Source organism: Ochotona curzoniae, unplaced genomic scaffold, assembly GCF_017591425.1.
Source record: "Ochotona curzoniae isolate NIBS_2020 unplaced genomic scaffold, NIBS_Ocur_1.0 scaffold_2476, whole genome shotgun sequence".
Lineage (NCBI taxonomy): Eukaryota > Metazoa > Chordata > Mammalia > Lagomorpha > Ochotonidae > Ochotona > Ochotona curzoniae.
Window position 1 is genome coordinate 4,207,111 of NW_024467095.1, and position 26,413 is coordinate 4,233,523.

Genomic DNA, 26,413 nt, shown 5'->3' on the forward strand with positions numbered 1-26,413 from the left:
TATCTTCAACTTCTTCACTAGCCCCAGTAATTGAGTGTTTATGTAAGATGCACTAAACTCTAGGCTAAACGTATATCCATAATAGGAAAAAATGCAGAGTGATCTCCTCAATGAGGTCACAGAGCAGAAAAAAGAATCACCAAGAAAAGACTAGGTCATGTGAATAAAGTATGAACTTTAATTCATAATACTGCATCATTATGTGTTTGTTAATTGTAACAAATATGCCATGTGTAATGTAAGGTGATAATAGTAAGGGAATTTGGGTGTAGGATATATAAGTCTGTCGCCTACATTTTTCTGTAAATCCAGCTGTTCTAAAATACAGTGTTGCTATTACAAGTGAATGAGGGCATAGGACTTAATAAAAGCTGGGCTCTAATTACTCATATGCAGCCATGTATTCTCATATTAACTACGGGGCCTTGGGCATTACCTAACTTAAGCAGCTTTACTTTTACTCATCTGTAAAATGGGTAAAGAAAGTAGACTGTATGAATCTTTTTAACTTTGACAATCTGTCAGACTACGTTATTAACTGTCTGTTTCTACCAAAGAAACAACAGAATTCAAAAATGTTCCCTAGATTGTGAAAAAAGCTAGAAAAACAACGTGGTGCTCTGCTATCACTAGTTGTAGGTTTTGTTTAACAATAAATGAATTAGTGTATGAATAGATAAAATTGATTCTATAAACTTAACGTTATAAAATTAACTGATACTTCAAAGTACAGAAGAATGGGAGAAATTGATGTTTTCATTGACTTAATTGTCAGATATTTGGTATGCTTACAGAGTATTTTAAGTAAGGCAATAACAGAAAATGACTCTCACAGCAGACCATTTAAATATAATATTTATGAACATGGTCTCATATCTTTTAACATATACCTATCATAATACTTCTTTATAAAATGAAAAAAAGAAAAATCAATATATTATTGAACATAAATAAAATCCAGTATCTTGTGTTTGAGATCAAAGAAGCTTATGGGGTGTTTAATGAACTCTTTCTTTTAAAAAAATCATCTAATTTATTTATTGGGAAGGCAAAGAGAGAAGGAGAAATTGTCCTTCCATTCATTTAATCCTCAAACAGTAGCAGAAGCCAGATCTGAAATAGCCAGGAGTCAGGAACTCCATCCTGATTTGCCACATGGGTGGCAGGGCTCAGTTACTTGGGCCATCATCCGTTGCTTTCCCAGGGGCAAGAACAAGGAGCTAGATAAAAAGCAGAACAGCTAAAGCTCAAACTAGCAATCTGATCATGGAATTCCACAGTCAAAAGGCATGGCTTAATGTGCTGTGCCTCCACTCCAACCTGTGCCTTCGTTCTGATGAAAATGAGGGACTTGACCCTTTCGCTAGTTTGATGGATTGGCTCTTGGTTAAACAACCCATTTCTAGTGAGTTCTTTCAAAGTTGCACAGTTCTGAACTCCATCACAGAGCCTCAATGAAGATCTGAGACATTTGAAAGATGGAGGGAGGGATTTGTCCTAGTACTTAGGACACCTGTGAACTGTGTTGGCATGCTTGGATTTGAGACTTATCTTTGGTTCCTGGCCCTGGCTTTCTGCTAATTCAGGTTCAGGGAAGCAGCAGAGATAGCTCAAGTAAATTTGAGCGCCCATTCCCCACCCCTCACCTGGGAGGCCAGGTGTGAGTCCCTAGCTCCTGACTTCAGCCTTGGCCCAGCCCCTGGGGTTAGGAGCATCGCAGAATGAGTCAGCACAGCACATGGGAGGTTTGTTCTCTCTCTCTCTCTGTTTCTCTCTCTCTCTCTGTTTCTCTCTCTTTCTCTCTCTGTGTGTGTCCTTCTATCTCTGTCTTCCCTTCCCCATGGCTTTCAAGTAGATGAAAATAATAAATATTTTAAAAGAAAAAAAATGACACATCCTTTTTACTTCCTTCTGTAAGACTCAGCCAAGTTACTTCAGGGTGTCTGAGAAATAATGGCTTAAAAAGAGAGAAACAATAAAGGGCGGTCTAACTGTTGCCCTGAAAGGGGGAAAAAGATCTAAAATATAGTGTTGTTCAGTACTTACGTATTTACATCATTCTCACTTAGAGGAACATTTGCCCCTCAATCCAACATGGTTAAAAGTACAAACAGTAGGGCCCGGCGGCGTGGCCTAGTGGCTAAAGTCCTCACCTTGAACGCCCCGGGATCCCATATGGGCACTGGTTCTAATCCCAGCAGCTCCACTTCCCATCTAGCTCCCTGCTTGTGGCCTGGGAAAGCAGTCGAGGATGGCCCAAAGCCTTAGGACCCTGCACCTGTGTGGGAGACCTGGAAGAAGTTCCTGGATCCTGGCTTTGGATCGGCATAGCATCGACCATTGCGCTCACTTGGGGAGTGAATCATCGGACGGAAGATCTTCTTCTCTGTCTCTCCTCCTCTCTGTATATCTGACTTTCCAATAAATAAATAAAACCTTTTTAAAAAATCAAACAAACAGTGAAAATACATGAATGGGAGGCAGAATCGATCCATGTGAAGAAAGTCATTGTTTGAAAAATGAAAATCGCTTAGAAAAGTGACATTATAAAAGCTACACCACTGTTGGCCAGACATAAATTTCTACAGTGTATTGGAAATAGGACCAGAGTGAAAAGGTTTTTTCATCTCTCTTTCTGGAATTTTGTTGTATAAATCATATTAGTTAAGGGGCATTTGGTGGATGGGGACAGGTATGAGTGTGGAAATGTCGGTTGGAGAGAGAAGTATGTTGAAATGCTCTTCCATTATTTATACACATTGTGTACAACCTCTGTGCTACAAACTGAGGAGCCTCGGCTGAAGAAGCCTGCAGGACGTGGGAAGGATTTCCACAGCTAAGAAATGATGAAGAATCATGAGGATAAAGAGACTGTGCCCCATTCACTAGCTTCATGCTGCTGGTGCCTGTCCCTGCTTGTCCATCCAAGCAAAGAGCGTGAAGATATATGCTCTTCTTCCTGACACTTTGTCTGAGACTTCCGGTCTTTCGGATGCCCAGGATGTGGCTGAAATGCAGCTCCCTAATCATACTTACTTGAGCTCAGTATCCACCTCTGCCCATTATTGGCTGTGTGACGTGTAAGATTTCATTTCCCCATGTGCAGCTAGGGTAATGGTAAAAGCCCTCTACTGTTGCCCCCACAAGCTCTTTAGTTGGATTTGCACAAGCACTTTATAGATAGAGAATACTATTGAAGAAATGTCTGCTCCAAAGCATTGCTCTGTGGTTTCTGTTCTGGCTTCAGAAAGGAGCTGTCTTCTACAGGATGCAGGATTTGAGATTTTGTTTCATTTATTTTCCTGTCATTTTAGAGTAGTAAGCACCTTGCATATATTGTTGGTGACTTGTGCATGTATAAACCAGTTAGCTCAGTGACACTGCTCCATACCCTCCTTCCTTCATTTGCTGGCTTCTGCTATTGTTTATGACTGGGCTAACCTGAATACCCAGTGCTTTACGTCACGATGAGAGCCAGGCAGAACTTGACAGGTGGAGCTCCTGCCCACTGGGACATAGTCACCTGGAGAGGGATCGCACACCAGAACCAGGCTAAGAATCACCGTGGTAGAAAAAGGGGAGGCTGGGCATTCAAGAAATGTTTTGGTGCTCTCAACTTTATTCCTTTGTTTTCCACCTGTCTGACTCAGCTCTCCGCTGTAAAGTAAATCCATGGGCTGCCTCTGGTGTTCTAACACCCCAATCTCACCTAGGAGATTTAAAAATATTACTTAAAATATTCATAGTACATGCTCCAAGTCTAAAAGATGTTTCAAAAGAATATAGATCCCTTTATCTTTAATTCAGAATTTTCTGCTTGCCAGCTTTTAAAATAATATATGCATACCCATGAATGTTAACAAGGTTTTGAATGCTGATAAATTTCACAAGCAGAAAGGTGGATATCACCATCGTATTCTCAGAAAAACAGTTTGCAATTTTTGTAAATAGCAACAACATTTTCTTCAGTGTTTTGAAGCATGAGATTGTTTTATCTTAAAAGATTCATATCCTATAACTTTTTCGTTGCTTAAATTTTTCTTCTCTGTTTTTTTTGAACTGTTCCTCTGCCTAATTAACTGATATAGTATTTAACTTGGCATAAACCCTCCTACCAGGCTTCAGCTCCCTGGTCTTAGATTGATTTGGGTTTCTGTATGTACAAAGTAATGATTCTATTTTGTAAGAAGCTTAGTGAAATATAATTTTTACAACAATCACAAACATACTCAAAACCTTATGTGTTTATGTACTTGAGAACATTGATTTAAATTACTTCAGAAACTTTTGAAAACATTTTACCAAACTAGAAATATAGAAATTGATATGTAAATGTTAAGAAAGGATTTAGTTAATGATGAAAGAAAAAAATCATTGATACCTGGGTTAAATTGCAACTGTAGATTTTAAGTCCTGCGTTCCTTCATGATGTGTTATAAGCTATTACTGAATCCCAAGTGCTAGAACTGAGATATGTAACATGTTCCTACTGCAAGTTCAGGTTCTATGACACACTACTTCTTACAAGACGGATACAGGTGTTTAATTTTTGAAGCCTGTAAATGATCGTGCATAAGCATGCCACCGCTCCACTGCTCATTGCTTCTTCAAGCTTTTCTAGGTTATGAAAAATGTACTTTTAAATTAAATCAATTACATTGTAGTTTCTAATCAGTCTTTGAGACTGGGATAATATATTTAAAATGTGTCTCCTTGCTAAACAGACACCATGACAGTGTTTGTGTAGCTTATTGTTAACCTTCAGTAGAAGGTTAAGCAGAGAACTGTGTATCTAACTCTGTTGCTGTGAAAAATGAGTTAACGTTGCACCCACCTCCCTGTGAATGGGGACGTCAAAGACTTGCACCTGTGGGATTAGGGGCAGCAAGCAGCAGGAAGTGAAAGCATTTGCAGCATATAATTAACAAGGATTTTTTTTTTTCACTTTTTTTCCCCTAAAAAACCAAGTTCCTCTTGCTAGGTTAACTAGAGATTAACGCTTGAGAAAAAAATTGCTGGAGCCTGCAGCCTTAAATTCATTCATGCACTGATGTATTCAATTACTTATCCAGCCAGTGTCAGAGGAACTCACCTTAAAACTCTTCATTTCTTTACATAGTTAATGATTGTTACTAATTTCTTTATGTTCATGAAAGATTTTTTTGTTCAGTCTTTGTCTCCTTTGCTAGCCAAATCTGAAATTTTCTGGTCAGATTTAAGGCTATTGAGGAACTCCTTTTTAATTTAGAGATTACTACCTTAATACACAACCTAAGTGTTTATCCAGTGGGTAATCTCAGAAGTTTAAAGAGTAAAATGGGAAAAAAACCTTTTTTCCTGCTCTCCATAGGTGGGATATCGTATATAGTGTTTGCTAAAGAGTTTCTAACTATTATTTCCTCATATTCATTAAGACGACAATAATTACTAAGGTAAAAAATATTTTTAAGTGAAACTCTACAGAGTATGAGATTCTTGATCAGAACTCTCCAAATCCACAGGTGTTGACGCTTAACAGGCTGATCCTTTGATAGAGTTGATGGCAGCCACTCACACCAGAATTTGTAGTTAGTGTCATGTGCGTTCTCCTTTACACTCCAAAATAGACACACAAATTTGCCAATGTGTTTAGTTCTTATAAACTGTACTTTCCTAACAATAAGATAAGATTTGATAATGGAATTGAATGCAGTGACTTACAGAGTACAGGAATTTCGAACACAAAGGAGCACTGAACCAGCGATAATGTCTTCTATCCAAACACATTTATACTGTACTTAGAAACTGTTTAAAAGGAAAATTGCATCTCTTCAGCAATTTATCCGAGATAATTACCCTTCATCCACCAAATGAAGGATAAAGTGTTTTAAAGAACTATAGTTCTAATTGGTAAATGTCACCAGCTGTTGCAGTTACTCTTACTTGTGTATATTCTTTTAATGATTGTAGTCTCATGCCACAGCTACATGAAAATATATTCACTAGGTGTGAAATTCCCATATGTCACAGTTTCAAGAATAGGTAAACAGCTCAAAGATAAAAGAAAAAATAATGCTAATGAGGAATGTGAAAATACCGGGTTTTGCTTTTCAGGCAAGTGAGTCTTGATTTGCTAGGAGGAAAGATAATGCAATTTCAAATTGAAAAAGAAGCAATTTGTTGAAAGGAACTTTTAAATGAGATTTCCCTTATAGCCCCAACCAGAAATAATTTTCTTAGAAAGTTATCAAAATGTCTTAGAGATTTCAGTGTTACAACAATAAAATCTGCTAAAAGGAATTAGTATGTAATTTTCTTACAGACTTCCACTGTAAAATACAAATTTTAGATGGTGAAATATATACTTTCCTGGTCAATGACAGCTAAATTTATCTTGGAAATAATCAAAGAAACAGAAGAAATTATCCTCATGTCCATGGCAAATGAATAAAGGTCATTAGTCTCCAGTCTTTCTGGTAATAACCTGGTTTCCACCAAATGTGATGTGTCTAGTGATGGGACTAAACTTCTAGCCATTGTTTTCCTCTAACGGGTGGTAATAAAAGTGATGTGGGAGTGAGGAAAACACGGAAAAGCTAGCTTTCTCCTTTGACTTTAACTCCCAGTTTAACTGGACTGTATGCACCTTTCTCTGTGGCTATGTTAGTATATGACTCGTTAGCATCTGGTTTCCAGGCAACTGGCTGAAACATGCTGATCTGCTTTGCCATTACCTCTAGAAAACTGTTCATCCTGTGGCATTCTCTACATCCAAATGATCTCTACATCTAAACCAACTCCTTGCTAGTATGCTGGGGAAAGCAGAGGGAAATGGCCCAAGGGCTTGTCCCTGTCCACCACATGGGAGATGTGGATAAAATTCCAGGCATGTGGTCATTTGTGGATGTTCCTGCAAATGGAAGATCTCCCTCTCTTCCTCCCTCTCCCACCCTGTTTCACCCATGAAAGAAAACAGCTGAAGTTTTTTTTTTCCTTTAAAGATGTGTTTATTTTTATTAAGAAGGTAGATTTACAGAGAGAAGGAAAAACTGACAAAGATCCTCGATCTGCCAGTTCACTCTCCAGATGGCTGCAATGGCCAGAGCTGGACTGATCCAAAGCAGGGAGCCAGGAGCTTCTTCCAGGTCTCCCACATAGGTGCAAGGTATCAAGGCATTGGGCCATCCTCCACTGCTTTCCCAGGCTATAAGCAGGGAGCTAGATGGGAAGTGGAATAGCTGGAACAAGAACCAACACCCATATGGAATGCTGTGCTTGAAGGTGAAGAATTGAGCCATTGTGCTGGCCCCAAAAAACAGCGTAAGTTTTTATTGATCATCATTGTGATCACTTAAACTTTCAAACATTGCTTATAGGAATGATCCAGAAACCAGCCCGATGACTCAACTGGCTAGTTCTCCACCTGTAGGCACTAGTGTCACATATGGGTACACATTCTTGTCACAGCTGCTCTAATTCTGTCTGATCTAGCTTCTAGTTTATGGCCAGAGAAAGCAGTAGAAGTTGGCCCACGGCCTTGTAACTCTACATCCATGTAGGAGACCAGAAGAAACTTCTGGCTTCAGATTGGCTCAACTCTGGCCATTACAGCCATTTGGGGAATGAACCAGCAAATGGAAGAACTTTCTCTTTCTATCTCTCCTTCCCCCTCATTAAGCTCATTAAATCTGGCTTTTGAACAAAAATTAATTCTTTAAAAAAAAAAAGAAAAAAGAATGGCACAGAAAAATCATGAAAGAATGTGTTGCTGTTGCTTCCATTCCGTGTGAATGCTCCTGAAGGAGGCTGTTGAAGACACTTTTGTAAATAGTTGTTTCAAATTATAACTAATTTTGTTATATTGGGGGTAAAGTTGAAAACATGTTCAATGTAAGTATTTTCCTATGGGTGAAATGTGCAAGCTATAAAAAGAAATGAATGACTCTTATTGTTTAGAAACCACTGTTGCATTGATTTTTATCAATGGAATCAGTAGGATATGCTTATTATCTAAAGCATATATTGGATAAGAGACAATTTTATTTTGGTGTATAAAGAATACGCATTCCCTGAAATTGTGAGAGCTTCCTGGCCTTCACTTAAGGTCAACTCCAGATTTACTCAGGTATATTCCTTGAGTATTATGTATTCCTTTCCAGGAGTAGGCACGGTTAAGTGGCCCATATCATCTTTTTCCTCATTTCAAAGCAGTGTTTCCTTTTGCAAATGACTCTGTTGTTGGAGTTTGTTAATTCATCCTGTGGCCAAGAATGGTGCAAGTGAAATGGCTTACTTGATCATCAGCCTTACTTAGCATTATGCTCTAATTAAATAACTATCAATGCCAATTATGCCACAATCCCAGGTCTAGATGCAAATAATTATTTTTATTAACTAGTCCAGCTATATAAAACTGAAGAAAGAACTGGGTGGTCATTGGTCCAGTTGCTTAAGATACAAACTGAAGTTCTTGCATCCCGGAAAGGAGGGCTCATGGTCAAGGGCTTCGCTCTACTTCTGGCTCTGCCTTTCTCCTAGTGCAAACCCGAAGAGGTGGCAGGTGTTAGCTTCCCTCTTTCCCCTGCCTCTCCTCCTTTTCTTAAATAGGTAAATAAGTGTCTTACTATGAGAAAAGAAGTTGAAGATAAGTTCTGCAGCCATTCAGGCTTTTGGGTCTTCCTCATATTGATTTTTGTAGCCTACAGCAAGAAATAATTTCCTACCTATACTAGCTCCACTATCGACTTAATCACAATATTTGGTTTGTATTCCTTGGGCACATAGTAGTCCCAGAAGTAAGCCCAGGGTGGGTACTGTCAACTTTTTAAAATATTGATAAACTAGATGATGGTAAGGAAAGTAAATTCTGCTTGCAGTTGCGAAATGATGATTGCGGGCCCAGCACAGTAGCCTAGCATCTAAAGTCCTCACCTTGCATGCACCTGGGATCCCATATGGGTGCCGGTTCTAATCTCAGTGACCCCGCTTCCCATACAGCTCCCTGCTTCCCATACAGCTCCCTGCTTCCCATACAGCTTCCTGCTTGTGGCCTGGGAAAGCAGTCAAAGACAGCCCAAAGCCTTGGGATCCTGCACCTGCATGGGGGACCTGAAAGAGGCTCCTGGCTCCTGGCTATAGATCGGCTCAGCTCCAGACATTGTGGAAAAAATCAATGAATGGAAGAGCTTCCTCTCCGTCTCTCCTCCTCTCTGTGTATCTGACTTTCCAATAAAAAATTTTAAATTAATTAATTTTTAAAAAAATTGTGGAGATGTTTTTTTGCCAAGTTCCTTCGTTTATATGGCTTTATGCTATTGACTTTCAAAATTGTAATTTTTAAAAATATATCTATAGATTTACAATCACATATTTCTCACCATTTCAATAATGATAAGTAGCTGTGATTTCAAGTAGTAAATATCAGTAATAGATTTTTTTCACTTGCATTGTGTTATTAAAACTCATTGATTGAGTTGTGAGCATATCTTAAGCAGTTTAATTTTCACAATTAAAATTGGAATATTCCAGGGTATAATTAAAGAATAATATTACAGTCCAGAGCTGATAATATTTTAATCCCCGAACTTTTTCCTCCAACAGAAACCAGGAATGGATCTGGCAGACACATATATTATGTTTGTTCGGCAAAACCAGGACATTCTTCGAGAAAAAGTCAATGAGGAAATGTATATAGAGAAGTTATTTGATGTAAGTAAAAGCTCTTTCAAGGTGTTAACAAATATACTGCAAAAAGAAAAGCTAACACTGATCATCATTGCAATACAGACTTTTCCAGTTTTTTTGTTTGTGCTGCTGATACAGTTGATAAGTTTGTATTTCTTTAATTCCATGGGGAAGTCTTAATTAGACTCTTCTACATGAGTACTGTCCCCGTTCAAATGAGAGTCGCAGAAACCTTGTGAGGTTAGCTTTAACAAGCAAGGTAGCTGCATTTCACTCCTTGCAGCACTCCGTAGATGGGTCGTGCTGTAATAAATTACTTTGGTCACTACTATATTATTTTTAAAGTTAGTTTGTTCCAAGTGAAATGAAGAAATAAGCTGCAGTAAAGCTAAATAAATATCATCCTGCTGTTAAACAGAGAGCATTCTCATCTTTAGTGAAAGAACCAGTGTGCGTTAAAAGTCTAATATTTAAATTGTTCCAGTCCCCTGGTGTTCATGTAGGTATGACAACTCCCCAAGACTGTGGACTGTGGTTTTAGAAACCATGCATCAAGTTTCTGAGGGACACTAAGAGAGCAGTCAATTTAAATAACAATGTTTCCATTCATTTGTAATCCTTCATAGTTCAAAAGGAAGTAGTATTTTGCTTGGGACATCACTTGCCACAATGCAGATTCTGAAATGGAATATGTGCTTTGAAGTGGATTGATTTACATACATCTACTCTGGATTTTAGAAATGCTTTTCTGGCAGTTTCATTTAATTATGCAAGTTACTGCAAATGTTTTCATAACAGCACTTCTCGGGCTTCGTGGTGACACGTGAGCTGTGGCGGTGACAGAAGGTCCAGATACGTCACCCTCTGTGCCATGACCTGTCATGCCAACGTGCGCCGTTTGTCAGACTGGGTGGTCAGAATGAACCTTGTCTTTCGTCCTTTATCTTCCTAGTCTCTACTCAGGCCGTTTTACAGTAAAAGTATCATCTGTTTTAATAAGCTAAGTGTTAATATGTGTGAAAAGAATGATTTCCTAAAAGCTTTGATGCCCTGCAGGGGAGAAAAATTATCATCTAATCCAGCTGGCTCTTTCACAAAATACTGAAACCATATTAGCAACTTCTGCTTCCATTAACTATTGCTCAGAATTTACAAGCATATGTTTTCTTTCCAAGTTCTCTTACTTTTTTTTTTTTTTTGCTTATGTGGTGATTTTCAAAACTGTTTAAAAGAAAAGGGAAGTTGGGTTAAACTTACCTTCGTTATGTTTGTCTTCATATATAGCTAAAGCACATAGGCTATGGCACAAAAAAAGTGCAGCTTTCTGGAAACAGGCCACAGCCAGTATATTTTGGGGAGAAAACAGAGGTATTTTCTTAAAAATTTTCAAATTTTTGTCTTCACAACATATTTACCTCAAAGTTTAACCATTCTTGGCATCAGTTTGTAACAGAAGATGTATTTTTTCTTCCCGTAGATATTCCCCACTTCCGTGTTATATTCCCCAGTCTCCTGTAGAAGATTTTTTGTGTGTATAGTAGCATTCACAAACCACGTTAACCAAACTGAATCTAAGTTGTCCAATATTAAAATAACACTTGGGCTTAATTGTCATGGTCACATTTGCTTTCCTTGCCATACCTCAGCATCTGCCATGAATGTGGGTGCGCCTCTAAAAGGAGCCCTTGACAAACAATCGTTTGGGTATGTTTTATTTTTTCATGAAAGTTTTGTCATTTTGCATATCCTCAGCATAAAACTGGACTTATTATTTGTAAAGTAATTGTATTGTCCTTAAACATTCTAATATTTTAAGTTGCACATTTTTATTACTTCAATTAAAAATAAAAATAGACCCTAATTCCATTGCTGTGTCAGTAAGAATAACATATATGAAGAGATACTCAGAGCCCCTAATTAGCCAAGATTGAATTTGCCTCAATTACAGTTAGCAAATGAGAGGTTATCAAGTATGTGTTGAAAGGTAAAGTAGAATGTGTATCTTAAGCAACAGATCATTACTGAGAGACATTATATAATTATTGGAAATCCACTTGGCTGGAGCTTAAAATAATATTGTTAGGTGTCAAGAAACAGTTGAAAATAATGACCCAGATATACTGTTAGCAACTTTTTCTCTTATTATGGGTAAAAGATTGAAGACAACAATTTCATTCAGGCAACATGACAAACACCTGCTATCCCAATTAGAATACTTTCTGTGTTAACAAATGGACTTTCCTAACTTCAGATGCAGAAGAAAACAAATGCATGTGTGTGTGCCTGCACACACACACACACACACAATATAGTGAGTTAACTCATAGCAACCTTAACAAACCCATTTAAAGGACAAAAAAAGGATACAGTTCCTAGTCAAACAAATGCTGGCTTAGCTCTTAAAGAATGATAACCCGTTTATCCAGGTAAAATTCCCTGGTGTTTTAGAAATACCACATGCTTTAGATTAAATAATTCATCTGCAAAATATATCTTTGTCATACTCCCCAACCTTAAGAAAGAACTCGGGAATTTTACAAAATGATCTTCTACCAATGTGAATGCTATTGTAAGTTTGTAGAAATTTGCTTGCACATAGTAACAATGTTATCGTGTTCCAGGCTTCTGAAATACTTGATCATCTGGACATCGTAATTTTCCGTTATTTCTGGGTGAAATGTGCCTTAGTCCGACTTAAATATTAGTACTGTTGACTTAGGCAAGGAAGTAGGCACTGCCCTGCATTTTGTGCCCATTGCTTTGAGGTGCCTCTTGGAGCTGTGACATAATCTACCCATGTGCCGTAATTAAATATGCTTCCTAAAAATCTTCTGTTATAATCATTACAGCCTACATAGCTTAAGCTGTTTTGCTTTGTAACTGAAATATGCACTATCATGAGCAAGGTGGATAGCCTGTCAGGAAGTGTACGGGCTCAATCCCCGGCTCCCTGTGGAAACCTTGAGAAGTAGTACGATGGCTCAAAGAATTAGGATCCTCCACCCAAGTGAAAGACCTGGTTTGACCTAACTCTGACCTTGACCTAGCCTTGTCATATATAAAGTGACGCAAGCTGCCTTTCTCCGCCTTTGCCATTTTTGTGCCTCTCTGTCTCTAAGGAGCATCTAGGACGCAGACTAATCCTCATATGGAATTGCTGGTACCACAAGTGGTAGCTGAACGTGCTGCTCCATCACGCTAGCCATCCATATGGATCCTACTTCGAGTCCTGCTGCTGTACTTCCCTTCAGAGTCCCTGTTCACGGCTTGGGGATGCAGCAGAGGATAGCCCAAGTATTGGGGCCCCCATATCCAAATTGAAAACCTGGAGGAAGTTGCTAACTCCTGATTTGTGGAGTGAATCAGTGGGTGGACAGTCTCTCTCTGCCCCCTTCTCACTGTACTCTGTTTTCAGATGATGATAAATATCTTTTTTAAAGTAGCTTTTGAGATTCAAAGATATCAGTATTAGAACAAAAACAAAGACATTTTATTTTATCTTATAAGTGGCTAAACTTATGAAATACTCTCTGCCAAAGACACAAATAACCTCAAAAACATAAATAAATGATGACAGATCCATGCTGCTAGTATAGAACTTGTTTTGTTGCAGGCATATCCATAGTATTTGCACACCATTAAAATAATACTAACTACAGCTGTTACCAAAACAATGCCCTTTGCACCTCCATATGCCAAGAACTATGCTAATATGCTGCACTTACATGATGTTTTAACCTTCTAAGCTAAATGCCTTAACTCCCCTTTTATCCTTGTCTGTATAATAAGGCATATCCTACTCAGGGAAAATAAATCACCTGTTTGTCATCAAACTTGGTGAGAATCAAACTTCCTAATAGTACCATTTCAATTTCAAAGTACATGCCATCTCTGCCATATTTCAGACTTAGAAAATTTGAAAGGATAAAATAGCATCATGGGAAAAAAAGCCAGACGAGGTATCCAGAGGTATAAACTCAGACACTAGTTCCCCCATGATGAGTTTTTGTAACTTTTTAAAAGTCATGTTATCTGTTTAAGACTCAATTTACTTGGAGTGCAAAATCTGAAGATGTCAGACTAGAACTCCAGATGATTCTGAAACCCTTCCAGATTTTATACCAGTAATTCCTTACTTTTTTTAAAAAGTATTTATTTGAAATGTGGAGTGAGACAGAGGAAAAGACAGAGAGAAATCTTCCCATCTGTTGATTCTCTCACCACATGGTCACAGCCACTGTGGCTAGGCTAGCCAGAAGCCAAGAACTCCATCCTGATATCCGACATGTGTGGCCGGAGCCCCAGTTCTTAGTCTCTCATCAGCTGCCTTCCCAGGCACACTTAGCAAGAAGCTGGTTGGAAATCGGAATAGCCAGGACTGGAACTAGCACTCTGAAGGCGACACGAGGACCACAAGCAGTGGCCTAGCCCATTATTGCACAATGCCAACCCCATACCAAAGACTATTTTGGCTTCAGTTTTAGCAATGGTGACAAAAATTGCTAGAACTGGTTGTACACTGAGGGTTATGTCCCAAACAGCAAGCCTTTCTCTTTTTCAGGTGTATGTATTCATTTGAAACGCAAAATGACAGAGAAAGAATGAGGCGGAGGGAGAGACAGGTCTTCCATCCCCTGACACACTCCCCAAGTGCCCTCAGTGACAAGGACTGGGCCAGATGCAAGCCAAGAACCAGAAACTCCCTCTAAGATTCCAGCATTAACAGCAGGAGCCTAAGTATTTGAGCCATTATCTGATGCCTTGCCCTGCCTGTTAGCAGGAAGAACATCAGAAATATGGCTGGCCCACATTCAAACCAGGCACTTCAATATGGGAGGTGAGAATGGTGAGTGGAGGCTTAACCTGTCAGACCACAGCACTTACCCCCCTCCCAAAGAAGAAGCAATTCTCTCCCTGTCTTCTGGCGCCTCCAGCAAAGAAGCACCAGCAAGTGCAGTAGGTAAATGGAGAAGGAGCGTGTGCACACAAATAGCTGTGCCACGAGTCACTGCATCGTCTGCCACTGTGGCTCCAAATCTCAAATTTAGGAAAGTTGTTAGAGCGCACATGGTCTGTATTCGTTCTGAGTGCTTTCAGGCGATCAAGATTCTGTAAACAGAACATGCCTCTATGGCTTGTCTCGCTGTCTCGCTGTTGAAACACCTGCTCAGTCTAAATCTACATGAGACGTTGTTGTTGTTGTTGTTGTTTTCGATTAAAATGTCTTACCTAAGCAAAAGGAAACCAAGGGAAGTTCTCCTGTAGTACGAAGGAGAGTCATTTCCTCAAAGAAAAAATTTTCTGCTTTATGAGTGGTTTCTCTTAGTCCAACATCTGACGGCTAAAATTTCACTGTCGGCGTATATTTAAAATTTTTGTCAAAGAGGACTGACCTCATCATCTTGTTTAGTCTCAAACACAGACGCAGAAAAAGAACTTTCTTTCTTCAGTTCTGTTTTAATACATGGTGGTGCCCCTGTTGAGTGATTGCTGCATCTTATCCATTTTAGGACATTTGCACGAGCCATAGGTGTCCATGTGCCAGGGCAGATGCTGAGTATATACCTTGAAGCTTTGGTTCCCCGGTGTATCAAGTGTTGTTTCAGAAGTCAGAACTAGAATACCAGCACTGCCTCATCGGCATGCTCTGCATTCATTCCTGAGGTCCAGGAACACTTCGGGGCAGAGGCAATTGGGGATTGAGTCATGGATATTAAACCTACCTCTCTGAACCTTTGCGCCTGTGCTGAACACGTCCCATCTTGAGTCCCTTTGAAACAATCTCATTTACTCACATGTTGCTGAAGACACATCAGGGTGCATTCTTTAATTGGCAAATCATGCAGATTAGACATTCTCTTGTGTTATAAACTGATTAAATAATTAATTATTGAGGAGTTTCATCTCCATGAGCTTTTTTTTTAAGTAGTGTTATGATGTCTTGCAAAATTAAAAGTGATTCCTTAAATGATACTTAATCAGTTTTATTCATCAGTGTTTTATAAAGCATTAATTTTTCAGGACTTTCCTGAATAGAATTTTTACTTTCCAGTAAAGATATTCTAAATGAAGCGTTTTCAATGAAAGTGATCTAAGCTATATAAATGGCTTTAGTAAATCAATTATGTTAAGATAGAAAAAAATGGAAATATTACAAATGAATGTTCTTTTCAAAATGAAACTTTTTTCCAGTTTAAATGCTCTTGTCTCTGAACTCTAAAATACCAATGGGATAGGAGGAGTTTCAGAGTGCTAACATTTTTGAGCCTGATGTTTCACACAAAACATTTCATGAGTGAGTTTATTCATCATTTGTGACACTAATTCTCCTATTCCTGCTTAAATTTGTTTTTGCTTATGAAAAGGAAACAGGTTTCATGTATTTTTCAAATGCACAGTTCTAAAAGCAAAGCTCTTATTGCTATTAAGAATTCAGTATGTGATCTCAGGAACAGTTGAAATCAACATATAAGGTAACTACCATTGGAAGCTTCCTTCCATAATACATTTGGTAGTGTTACCACTGTATATGTATTTTTCCAATCATTCTCTGGGTGAGTTTTGTGGGTGCGTGTGTATACATATTCAGCCTCCTTATTAGGAATTCTAGCTAACTCTCATTAAAATGTATAACTATAACTTCCTACATGAATTATGCACATTATGTGCATTTACTGCACATAAACACCATTTTTTTGCTTTTAAACAGCAAGATTGTTAGTTTCAAGTTAGCTGAGTTATTAGGCCTGCCAACCACCACAAACATAAAAGTGATTCTATATGTCAAACTCAACTAAAAAAAGGCCATGTAACATGCAAATCACTAACCGACCTCTTGTGCAATCAGCAGTTTACTATTTTATTAAAGTCACCTGAATGATTTGACAAAAGTATGCAATCAAACGACACCATTGGTTTGTTATAACTCACAGTGAATTCCTACAATGCAACAAGGGAGATCTTCCACACTCACCAACTGCAGCGTCGGGTGGATATTGTCAAAGACGGGTCTTTCCAACAGGTTTGGCCAGCCACTCTTTACTCCCAAACCATGTACCTCTGCAAAGATTAGTTGAGAAAATGGAGGGTGGTTTTTTGCCCCCCTCTCCAATTACTGAGGCAACAACAAAAAAAGCCATACGCAAAATTCATAACACCTGATAAATATGGACACAGAACCTTGTTCTTGTCATCACTTGGCAAACTTACATCTCTCCCTGTGTCATTATTCTGGTTATGCTACTCATCCCTCGCCTCACTCCTAAATGAAAAGCTGTTAGTACTTCAGCAGTGCTCAGCCCCACACACATGCCCCATAGCCGCCAAGTCACTGCCCTTTCCCTACACAGTAACACGGCAGTATGCACCACAAGCCTAGGACTAGAGACCACATTTATTTTACAGCTTCTTGCATTTCTGATCTTGCTATATCATAGATCGATACTTCAAAAAGTGTGTAGAAAAACAGAAAACTTCATTTTGGTGTGAAAATGTTTGACACTCATGCTTAATTTTTTTCATAATACATGATTTTTCTGTGCACTTCTTAAAGACTATTTTCATGGATGTCAGAACAGTTTTGCACCAAAAATATCTTTATAAAAAATGTATTCAGTTGAGAGTCAGACACACAGAGAGACACATAGAGAGAAGTCCTGACTCCTGGGTGACTTCTGTACTGTCCCCAGTAGCCAAAGCTCGGTTGGGACTGAAGGCAGCAGGAGAGAATGCAGTCCAGATGTCCTGTGTGGGTGGCTGTCCAGGGCCGTGCCCATGAGCAGCTGAGTCAGGAGCCACAGCAAACCACTCAGATGGGAAGTGGGAGTCTTAACCCATTGGCCAAATGCACAATCCATTGTCCCTTAGTTCTAATTTGTACAATGTCTTGAAGTCCTCTAGTATTCTTTTACATGTGAATGTTGATTTAAAAATAACAGTTTTCCTTTCTGCGATGATTTTTCAGTTCAAATAATTAGAGTTGTTATATAGACTACAAAAAATAGATTCCCATTACAGAGCATTTTCTTTTTGCTTTTATTGGTAATTTTTAAAATCGAGTACAAAACACTAACTTTGACCCATTTTGCCTTACCACAATTTTCCACTCAATACTCACAACTAGATAGCAGCATTTTTTCTACATGATAACCATATTTTATTTTCCCATCAATAGACAAGGGTAGATGATAAAGTTTAATGATGTACTTGGGACTGAGATAATGTATTTTGAAATATTAGTGTATGCTGTGTTTGAAATATTAGTGTACAAGCTGTGTATGCTTGTACCTCATTGAGCATGAAAGATACAAAGTTTGACATTTATTTTCCTTGGCGCAGTGGCTCGTTCAGCTCATATTTGAACAGTTTTTCTATCTGCCTTAGCACACCGTTTTCCAGATGTTATGTTTTCGTTGGAATATTCCTGTTGTTTTCCATGTAGTATCTGGACGCACACAGAAGTTGTCTGGCCCCTTTTAACATATTCAGAGGCAAACCTGTTTTCTGAATGTTGTATTTGCCTCAGGAAACAACATAGAGAGTTCTTGGGTTTTTTTTTTTCTTCTCTCTCCTTCTCTCTTGAAGTTTGCTTCTCTAAAAAACCCCCACTCTCAAATTACAGCTGTCTAGTTCATTTGAGTTAATAATCCTTATTTTAGTGCTAAGTTATTATTTGTAAGTGTAAGAATTTATTTTTTCTAAAGGATCTACTTTTGATGTATGGTGTGCCAAAAAACACTGGCAAGTGCAGACGCAGCTCAGAGAAGCCAGAGGCCTTCATTAGACTCTAAGCTGTTGGTGATTTCAAACCTGAGAAATTTGAGATCAGCGTACCTAATTGCCTAAAAGAAGTCAGCAAGAAAATGTATTGTAGCTTGTTGATCTTATTTCTTGGATAATTCCAAAGAATCTTTGAGAAATATGTGGACTTCTTACTTAGATTTGTGAAATGTGATCATGAAACGCAGTTGTCGTTTGGCACATTCCCAGCGATACACATCTTTGCATGAGGCACCTGGACATATGTGGCAGGTCCGGTAGAATCAGCTAATTAACAACACAGGCTTAAACAGGCACCTCATCTGGCAGTGCGGCGAGTTGCCTGATGGTGCTCAGCAGGATTTGGTAGTGCTTTTTATTTTTCTCTCCTAATGGTCTACTGCCCACCTAATTTTGCCTTATTGTTAGTCACTACTTACCACAGCTTGGGGCCCTCCCAGGAGGCTAAATTATTATCAAAGGATTAGGGAGATGTAGCCTTGCAGCTCTGACATTTCTGATTACTTGTCTATGCCAGAACACTAATTAGCTGTGACTAATTAAGAAAAATGTTCCTGCCATAGAAAAGCATTTAAAAGAACTGAGAAGTAGAAAAGCAATTCAGAAGCTGAGCAGTGCTCAGATTTGCTGATGCTCTTTGGATTTCCACCAGAGCCTTAACTCACCTTTAATTGTGCACAGAATTTAAAAAAAAAAAAAAAAAATCCCGCATGCTAAGAGATCAGAGGTTTTTGCTTGAAAAGGAGAAAAAAAAAAAACCTTGCTCACCTAAGCTCTCTTAGAAATGGTAAAATTGTGTTTGATGAAAGGTAGGTGTTCTAACTTCCATTTTCATTGAGATTTTTTTCCCCAAACCCCAGTGGCATAACTGCAGATTCGCATCCATCCGTCCAGGTTAGCAGGGGAGGACTTCCTCGTCATCCATCGGGCAAACGAGACCGAGCTTTGCAGTGACTTTCTCGGTGATTCAGTTGATTACCAGCAACACATTGACCATTTGGAACGGATTTCATGCCCCCTTCACGTCTGTGACACCCTGGGAGTCCTGACTGCTCCGTGGAGAGCCTGGGTGTTTCTGTCACTAGTGACTTCATAGATGCCAGCACCTCCCCCGAGGCCAGCTTCACACTCCGCTCATCAGTTCAACAATGTTTTTCTGCAACTGAGAGCTACAACTCTCTCCCTTCCGTACTAGCTTTTCATGATCAAATGACATAAAAGGCTTTAAGGCCATTTTCTGTGGTAGCTTTTTGTAAGCCACCTCTGTGAGCCGTCCCCTTTTCAAGCTCTCATTGCAGCCGATTCTGTACCTTCTACCCCAGTCACAGGTGGGCATAGCAGTACATCCAGCTTACCACAATTAAGTAAACTCTAAAAGTAAAATTTTGAAAAGAAGTAGCGATTGTGGCAAAAAAAATCATATATGCATTGATTGAATCAATTGATAGAAACTACGTAGGAGAGTAACTTTTAAAGATACTTATAAATACTTCTAAAGTGAATCCTCAGTTCTCTGATTTGCGCCCAGACCTAGATCAGACATTATGTAATTTTTTTCTACTGTAATACTGTAATACTTTGCCTGAAGCAAAGTAAGCTCTCACTAGATTCTTCATGCTGACTTTTAAACCCGTTTTCCCTTTCCTCTCATGGAGAACAACAAGCAGGTAGCTAGCATCCTCTACGGAGGAATCCTTCCTGTCTGTGAAGACTGTGAAGACACCTGTCATTCCTGTCCACTTCAGGATAAATAATTCCTATCTGTTTAACTTCTCTTCATGGGCCCCTTCTTGAGCCCTTTGATCGTCTTTGCGGCTGTCCTTTGAAACTTCTCACAGTGTTCTCTGTCATGCTTGGGCTTCACAGTCAGTGATAGCATGCAATATTTGAATGTGGCTGAACGAGATTCTTTTAAGCTCTGTTCCATCTTATGCGTCCTAATATGTGTCTGTCTCTCGTTTCTAGTCTGCTGATTACACTGACCTCAGCTCTCTGTATTTTTCTTTTCCTCTGTTACTTCCCATCAGCCAAAAGATACGTTTACTGACAAAAATCCATTTAGTTGATATTTTTCATGTTTAAGTTCAATAAAACAAATCCAGTTAACCCTTAATTGTCATATGTAAGGAATGGACATGAATGCTAAGATCAAATTTGGGGGCATTAATTTTTATATATAAGATTGGATCTCTGTGTCATAATGAGTTAGAATTCTGATTAGAATAAAGAGCTGAAAACTCTCTTATTAATCCTTTATCCTGTGTTATTCGACCTGGATTTATTGAACTTTCCTGAAGACTACACTGTGCTATAGTCTGGAGATAGAATATTAGGGCAATTCTCTGCCCTAAGGATTCCTATGTTTTCATAACTATATATATATATATTTCTGATCAAATGTCCACATAAAATGTTTCACTTTTCCTTCTGCAAAGTAGATATTCAAATTTTTTTTAACCTAAGTGCTATGGAGAACTAAAATCCAATACCCTTTTCAAATACTGATTACATTTATTTCTAACTTTGTTTCAACTGGATGATAACAAGCTTCCTGTAAGTTTTGTACCAGCTCCATGTTTGTTCCCAGTCCTGTTGTCTGTGACGTCCAAAGTCACAATTGCAAGTCAGGAACACACTTTACCCTCTAGTTCTCGTGGGATTTTTGATCGCAGCCAGGTTTATGTCAGCTCTCAAGGATACTCCTGTACTCCTTCAGGCAGAAGTCAGTATTGCCCCAGCAACAGTATTTTTCTTCCTTTTTGTAAAAGTGGCTTACAGATTCAAAAAAAGTGTAGAAAATATCCATAGCATGTTGCCTAGTGATGAAAATATATAGGAAGCACAATCAGCTGTATTTTAACATGTTCTATAGCTTTGGGTAACTCCCAAGACTGGGTCCCAGTCGATAAGCCTAAGAATATCATGGAGAGACGGCTCTCTGACTAACACCTCTAGAGGGCCAGTCCAAGAGACCCAACCCTTGCCATAACCAGAAAATACATGGTTATTGATGGAGAATATTTATGAAGTTGATTGGCAGTATCTGACCTTCTTGTGTTGACATATCTTAGTGGCTATGTTTATGTGCACACAGAAATGGAGATATATTGTTTTAGTGTACTTCATCCTTTAATCATTCATCATCCAAAATAAAGTTAGACTTACATATGAAGCTGCTTTTCAGTCTCTGTTAAAGCTCTTTAGTTAAGTGCACTTGTTTACTTTTCAGTGATTTCCCTCATTTGTAGCATCCACTATTTTGCTGTTAGTGGAATGTTGATTCAAGTCAACAGTGAATCTGGTTCTGGTATTCATCTATGGTATTTTTTGCTTACACAAAAACTTTCTTTTCTCTCCTCTCCTCTCTCTCTCTCTCTTCATGTTAACATGTAATGCATGACATGTGCCTGATATTCCACCAATGGCTGGAGCTGATACACTCACTAAGATTCAGTTGATACCTTGTGGATACTCACAGCTGATTGAAACAAACATGTGCCAATAGAGAGATGTAGGAGCGAACAAATCAGAGAGCACCTGATTCTGTAAATCACAGTCCTAGCTTAATATAGTGGTTAAACTGAGTCTTACAGGCTAGTGTGAAAATCCAGAGAGCCTGGTGTGCTCAGAAACCAAAAACGTAGAGAAATCCATCATGTGATTGAGCTGCAGTTTTTTCAGTTGAGTATGGTTCTTGTGGGAATACACAATGACTCAGAATGGAAAGGTTGCTGTTTATGCAAGTCCTCAGACATTCTCAAAAAATGACCTGATGTTTGCTGTTTATTACAAGGAAACTGAAGTGAAAAGACCTTCCAACAGCTAACTCCCAGATCTGGGCTTTATCCTGAAATTAAGCTGTATCATGTGTTAACGGTCCCAAGAGTCCCATGCATTTTTATCTAGACCCTACTTTATTGATTTAGAATGCAACGTCAACCATAATTTTACATACAGCATTCCAAATAAGTGACCCAACAAATTAGAAAACTTACTGTACCAAAATGAATCATTTTCAGATGACATCTGTGTCCCAAAATGGTAGTCAAGTGTTAGAACTGGATTGACCATTGAGTTCAGTCAAACAATTAATCATTTCACTCAATGGACTAGCTTAACCAATAGAATTCCACCACTGGGTGATGAAGTAGTGAAGAGGGAACAGCTGACTGAAAAGTTCACTGAGTAATTACTAGCCTTTCCAGTACAAGGGAGATGAGGGCACAGAGTAAGTGCAAGTACAGGCCCTTGCTCATTTGATAATCATATAGAATAGCATTTATTTCAATACCATTTATGTAGTGTGGAGACAGGCTAGTGTGGTATTATTTTCAGAATGCTTTGGAGTGAAGGGAATTTGAGATTCATGAAATAGGCACAAACTGAAAAGAGCTATGAAGTTCCCACTTTATGAAACATGTCCTGGATATAACTTATACAGTTATGGAACTGAAGAGGCTCTCATTTTTCTGCAAATAGCTCAATTATTATTATCCATGTATTTTTTTTAAAAGAGGAAGTACAAGACTTCAAAGATGGGTATGCTTCTCACCATTCAACAAGTACTCTAAGGCACCTACTACGTGCAGGCCGTCCCACGTTTGCACATTTTACACTTCCTCTTTGTTAACAGACTTAATACTCCTAGTTTGCACACTGCTTGATGAAATTAAAAACGCTTACCTTGAAAGTTGCTTTACGAAATTGGTATGAATCAGCCATGTATATGTAGTTGCCCCGGGGATAAACCAAGGGTCATTTTTCTACATTGCTTTGATTTTTAGATTTCATTTTATTTACACCTGTTGCCTCACCAAGTATGTATCAGCAGCAACCTGGCATCAGCTGCCAGTCTGGGACTCTGCTGTGGGTTGTGGGCATCCGTGCCAGGCAGTGTGTTAACTGCTGCACCAGAAGCCCGTCTGTCTGGTGTAGACAGCAGATTAAAGTGAATTTTAAGAAGAGACTGTGTAGGAGCCACATAACACACGAGCATTTGGTTATTCTAACAGGGGAGTAGCTTTTTTTTTTTAAAGCTTTATTTTATTTTTATTGGAAAGGCGGATATACAGAGAGGAGAGACAGAGAGGAAGATCTTCTGTCCGATGATTCGCTCCCCAAGTGAGCGCAAAGGCCAATGCTATGCCGGTTCGAAGCCAGGAGCCTCTTCCGGGTCTCCCACGCGGGTGCAGGGTTCCAAAGCTTTGGGCTGTTCTCAACTGCTTTCCCAGGCCACAGGCAGGGAGCTGGAAGGGAAGTGGGGCTGCCGGGATTAGAACCGGCACCCATATGGGATCCCGGGGCGTGCAATGCGAGGATCTTAACCACTGCACCATCCCGCCAGGCCTGGGAGTAGGTTTTCAAATGGTTTGGTTACTTTGCAGATTACATGATTGGGATTACAGATAGCTTTAAAATGTAATATTACTTCAACTCCCTCAGAAGAAAACGGAAGAAGATTGAGTGTCACCTATGTTAGTTTACAATCCTATGTTAGAACAGTCAGGAACTGCTAGGAAATGGGAGAAGTTGTCCTCTTCATTTTCCTGCAAATAAGCAACTGCTTTTCTGAATCAAAAATTTTATTGACAGAACAAAAATCCTTACTCTTTCTGAGAAGCCAGTGGATTCACACAGTAACTGTGAACATCAAACTTGGAGCATAGACACAAATTTCGACCCTACCACTTAACTATTTATTTTGGAAACAGGCAGTAAACTGCTTAATCTAAATTTAGTTTTCTACCCAAGTAAGCTCAGTTTCAAAGATATAAAAATTGGGAAGAGGGCCCACTGTGGTAACCTGGCAGCTAATGTTCTTGCCTTGTACGCACAGGGATCCTACATGGGCCCTGGTTCGGGTCCCAGCCACCCCACTTCCCATCCAGCTTCCTGCTTGTGGCCTGAGCAGGCAATCAAGGATGGCTGAAAGCCTTGGGCTGAGCTCCGACCATTGTGGCCGCTTGGGGAGTGAATCGGCAAATAGAAGATCTTTCTCTTTGTCTCTCCCTCTCTCTGTATATCTGACTTTCCAATAAAAATAAATAAATCTTTTTTTTAAGATTGGAAAGAATAATAATAATACCCACCTCATCTAGGTAATTGTGAAAATTAAGTGAAATTTTAACCGATTCACACAAACTTATCATAGAAGATAAAGAAAATATCACTTTTATAAACTAGAATTCACAAAAATAATCATGAATAAAAATAGCATCACATCGGTTCTTTATAAATATTATTTCTCATTATGCTTTCTTGTTTCATTTTTATAATATCTTTAGACAACACTAACAAGTGAAAATGAAGTTCAAACAGACAGGAGAAAGTTCCTAAAGTTGCACCTCTTTGTTCTGAAGGAATAAAACTACCTAGCAGCAGGTTATTAAAACAGTAACAATGTTGCTTTCCCTTTCTGTTCACTTTCACAAGAATCACAAGCCCTGGATTGCCTTTCCTCTAGCAGCAAAGTCTAATTCACAGTATTTTTGCATGAGAACTTAGAACTTTAAAGCTGAACTCAGACTTTCTCAATCATGTGACAGATGATAACAGGGAGGCATAGAGAGGTGGGGCTACAATATGGATCAGCAGCGTGCAAAGGCCTCACACCACCCACCGTTCCAGCTGCTCCGTCAGGTTGTATGGTGTGTTGACAATCAGCCCTCCACTGCCATATCCAGCACTGTCTCTAGCTTCCCCCTCTGAGCCCTGGGGGTGACAGGGGGCGGCCCTAGCTGGGACTGTTGATAGTAATACATTTGGTTGAAGTTTAAGTTCACCTTTAATATAGCCCTTAGTGATATCCCAAGCCAACAAGAACCTTACAGGGAAAACTTTGAAAACGCTTGTACTTTTTGGGTCTATTTTGTGGAGCCAGGTGTGATTGTTTAAGGAGATGCTTTGCATGGAAGGAGAAAAGCTGGCCTAACTTTGTCAAGTTTACTCTTAATATCAAATTGTCATTTTAACATAAACGAGAAGTAAAACAGAGCCATGGATTTCTGCATATAGGAAATAAATATGTTATTGACAAAAGGAATGCTCAGATACATGATGAAGCATTTATATTAGCATATTATTATATCTGGAGCAGCTTTAGAGATTTAATGTTTTTTAAACACTTCATGTAGCTTGGTTTATTTAGCAACTGGATGATCCTAGGATGGCTTATATTGATCCAACAAGCTATTGAAGCATTTAAAAATACTGCTTGTTCTTTCATCCAATTCAGCTTTATGTGTAAAAGGTGAATATTTTCTAAGGTGATACCTTCTAGATAACTCATAACATGGCTTCTCTTAAGGCAAATGAGGCATGCATACACATTGTGGACGTTATACCATTGCATGTCCTGTGCATTAAAGAGCATTGGGTTCCGCCTCCCCTTCCCTGTTATTCACCTATTGAGACAAGCATAACTGGAGAAGAATGAAAATGTATCAACTAGTGTACCAGTTCATAATCAATAAAAAGCCAAACACTTAAGCAGAAAATGTCACAGATTTGTGTCCTAGCGATGCAGTTATTTTTGCTTTGCCATCATCATCAGAAGCCGTATTCTGACAGAAATCATTTGCTTGCAGCAGCCACGGAATCTAAGCCCTGTGGGGTCTTGTGATTCACATTTAGCAATATCAGCCGCAGAGTCTAAAGGCATTGTGCATTAGTGTGTATTGAGACCTCATTCCAGGCGGCAAGCAGCTGGACTTTTTAAAAATAAAACTTCCCCAGTAAATGTGAAGGGCCTGTTTCCAGACAGTAAGTGTTGTTATATTTAATCGCCTCATCCTCAAAATGTTATAAATTAGGCAAAAAGGGAATTGTGCATATTTAATATATTTGTTTTGTATTTCTGCTAGTCAACAGAATAATGAAATTCCTTAACTACTTCTCTTTAACTTGCACGAAGAAAGCACGGTATGTTGCTAAATCTCCTTTCACCGGCTCTGCGGAGAAACAACTTTAATCC

General features: G+C 38.9%; 1 protein-coding gene across 17 annotated transcripts in view; it reads left to right on the plus strand.

Annotated features, from left to right (window-relative positions):
* Positions 1-26,413, plus strand: part of CADPS2 (calcium dependent secretion activator 2) — a 357,764-nt gene that overhangs the window by 321,908 nt on the left and 9,443 nt on the right. For all 17 annotated transcript variants that reach the window (XM_041002127.1, XM_041002128.1, XM_041002133.1 and 14 more), the window contains one exon: positions 9,580-9,687. In XM_041002127.1, the coding sequence (XP_040858061.1) occupies positions 9,580-9,687 (108 nt within the window). The remainder of the gene's footprint in view (positions 1-9,579; positions 9,688-26,413) is intronic.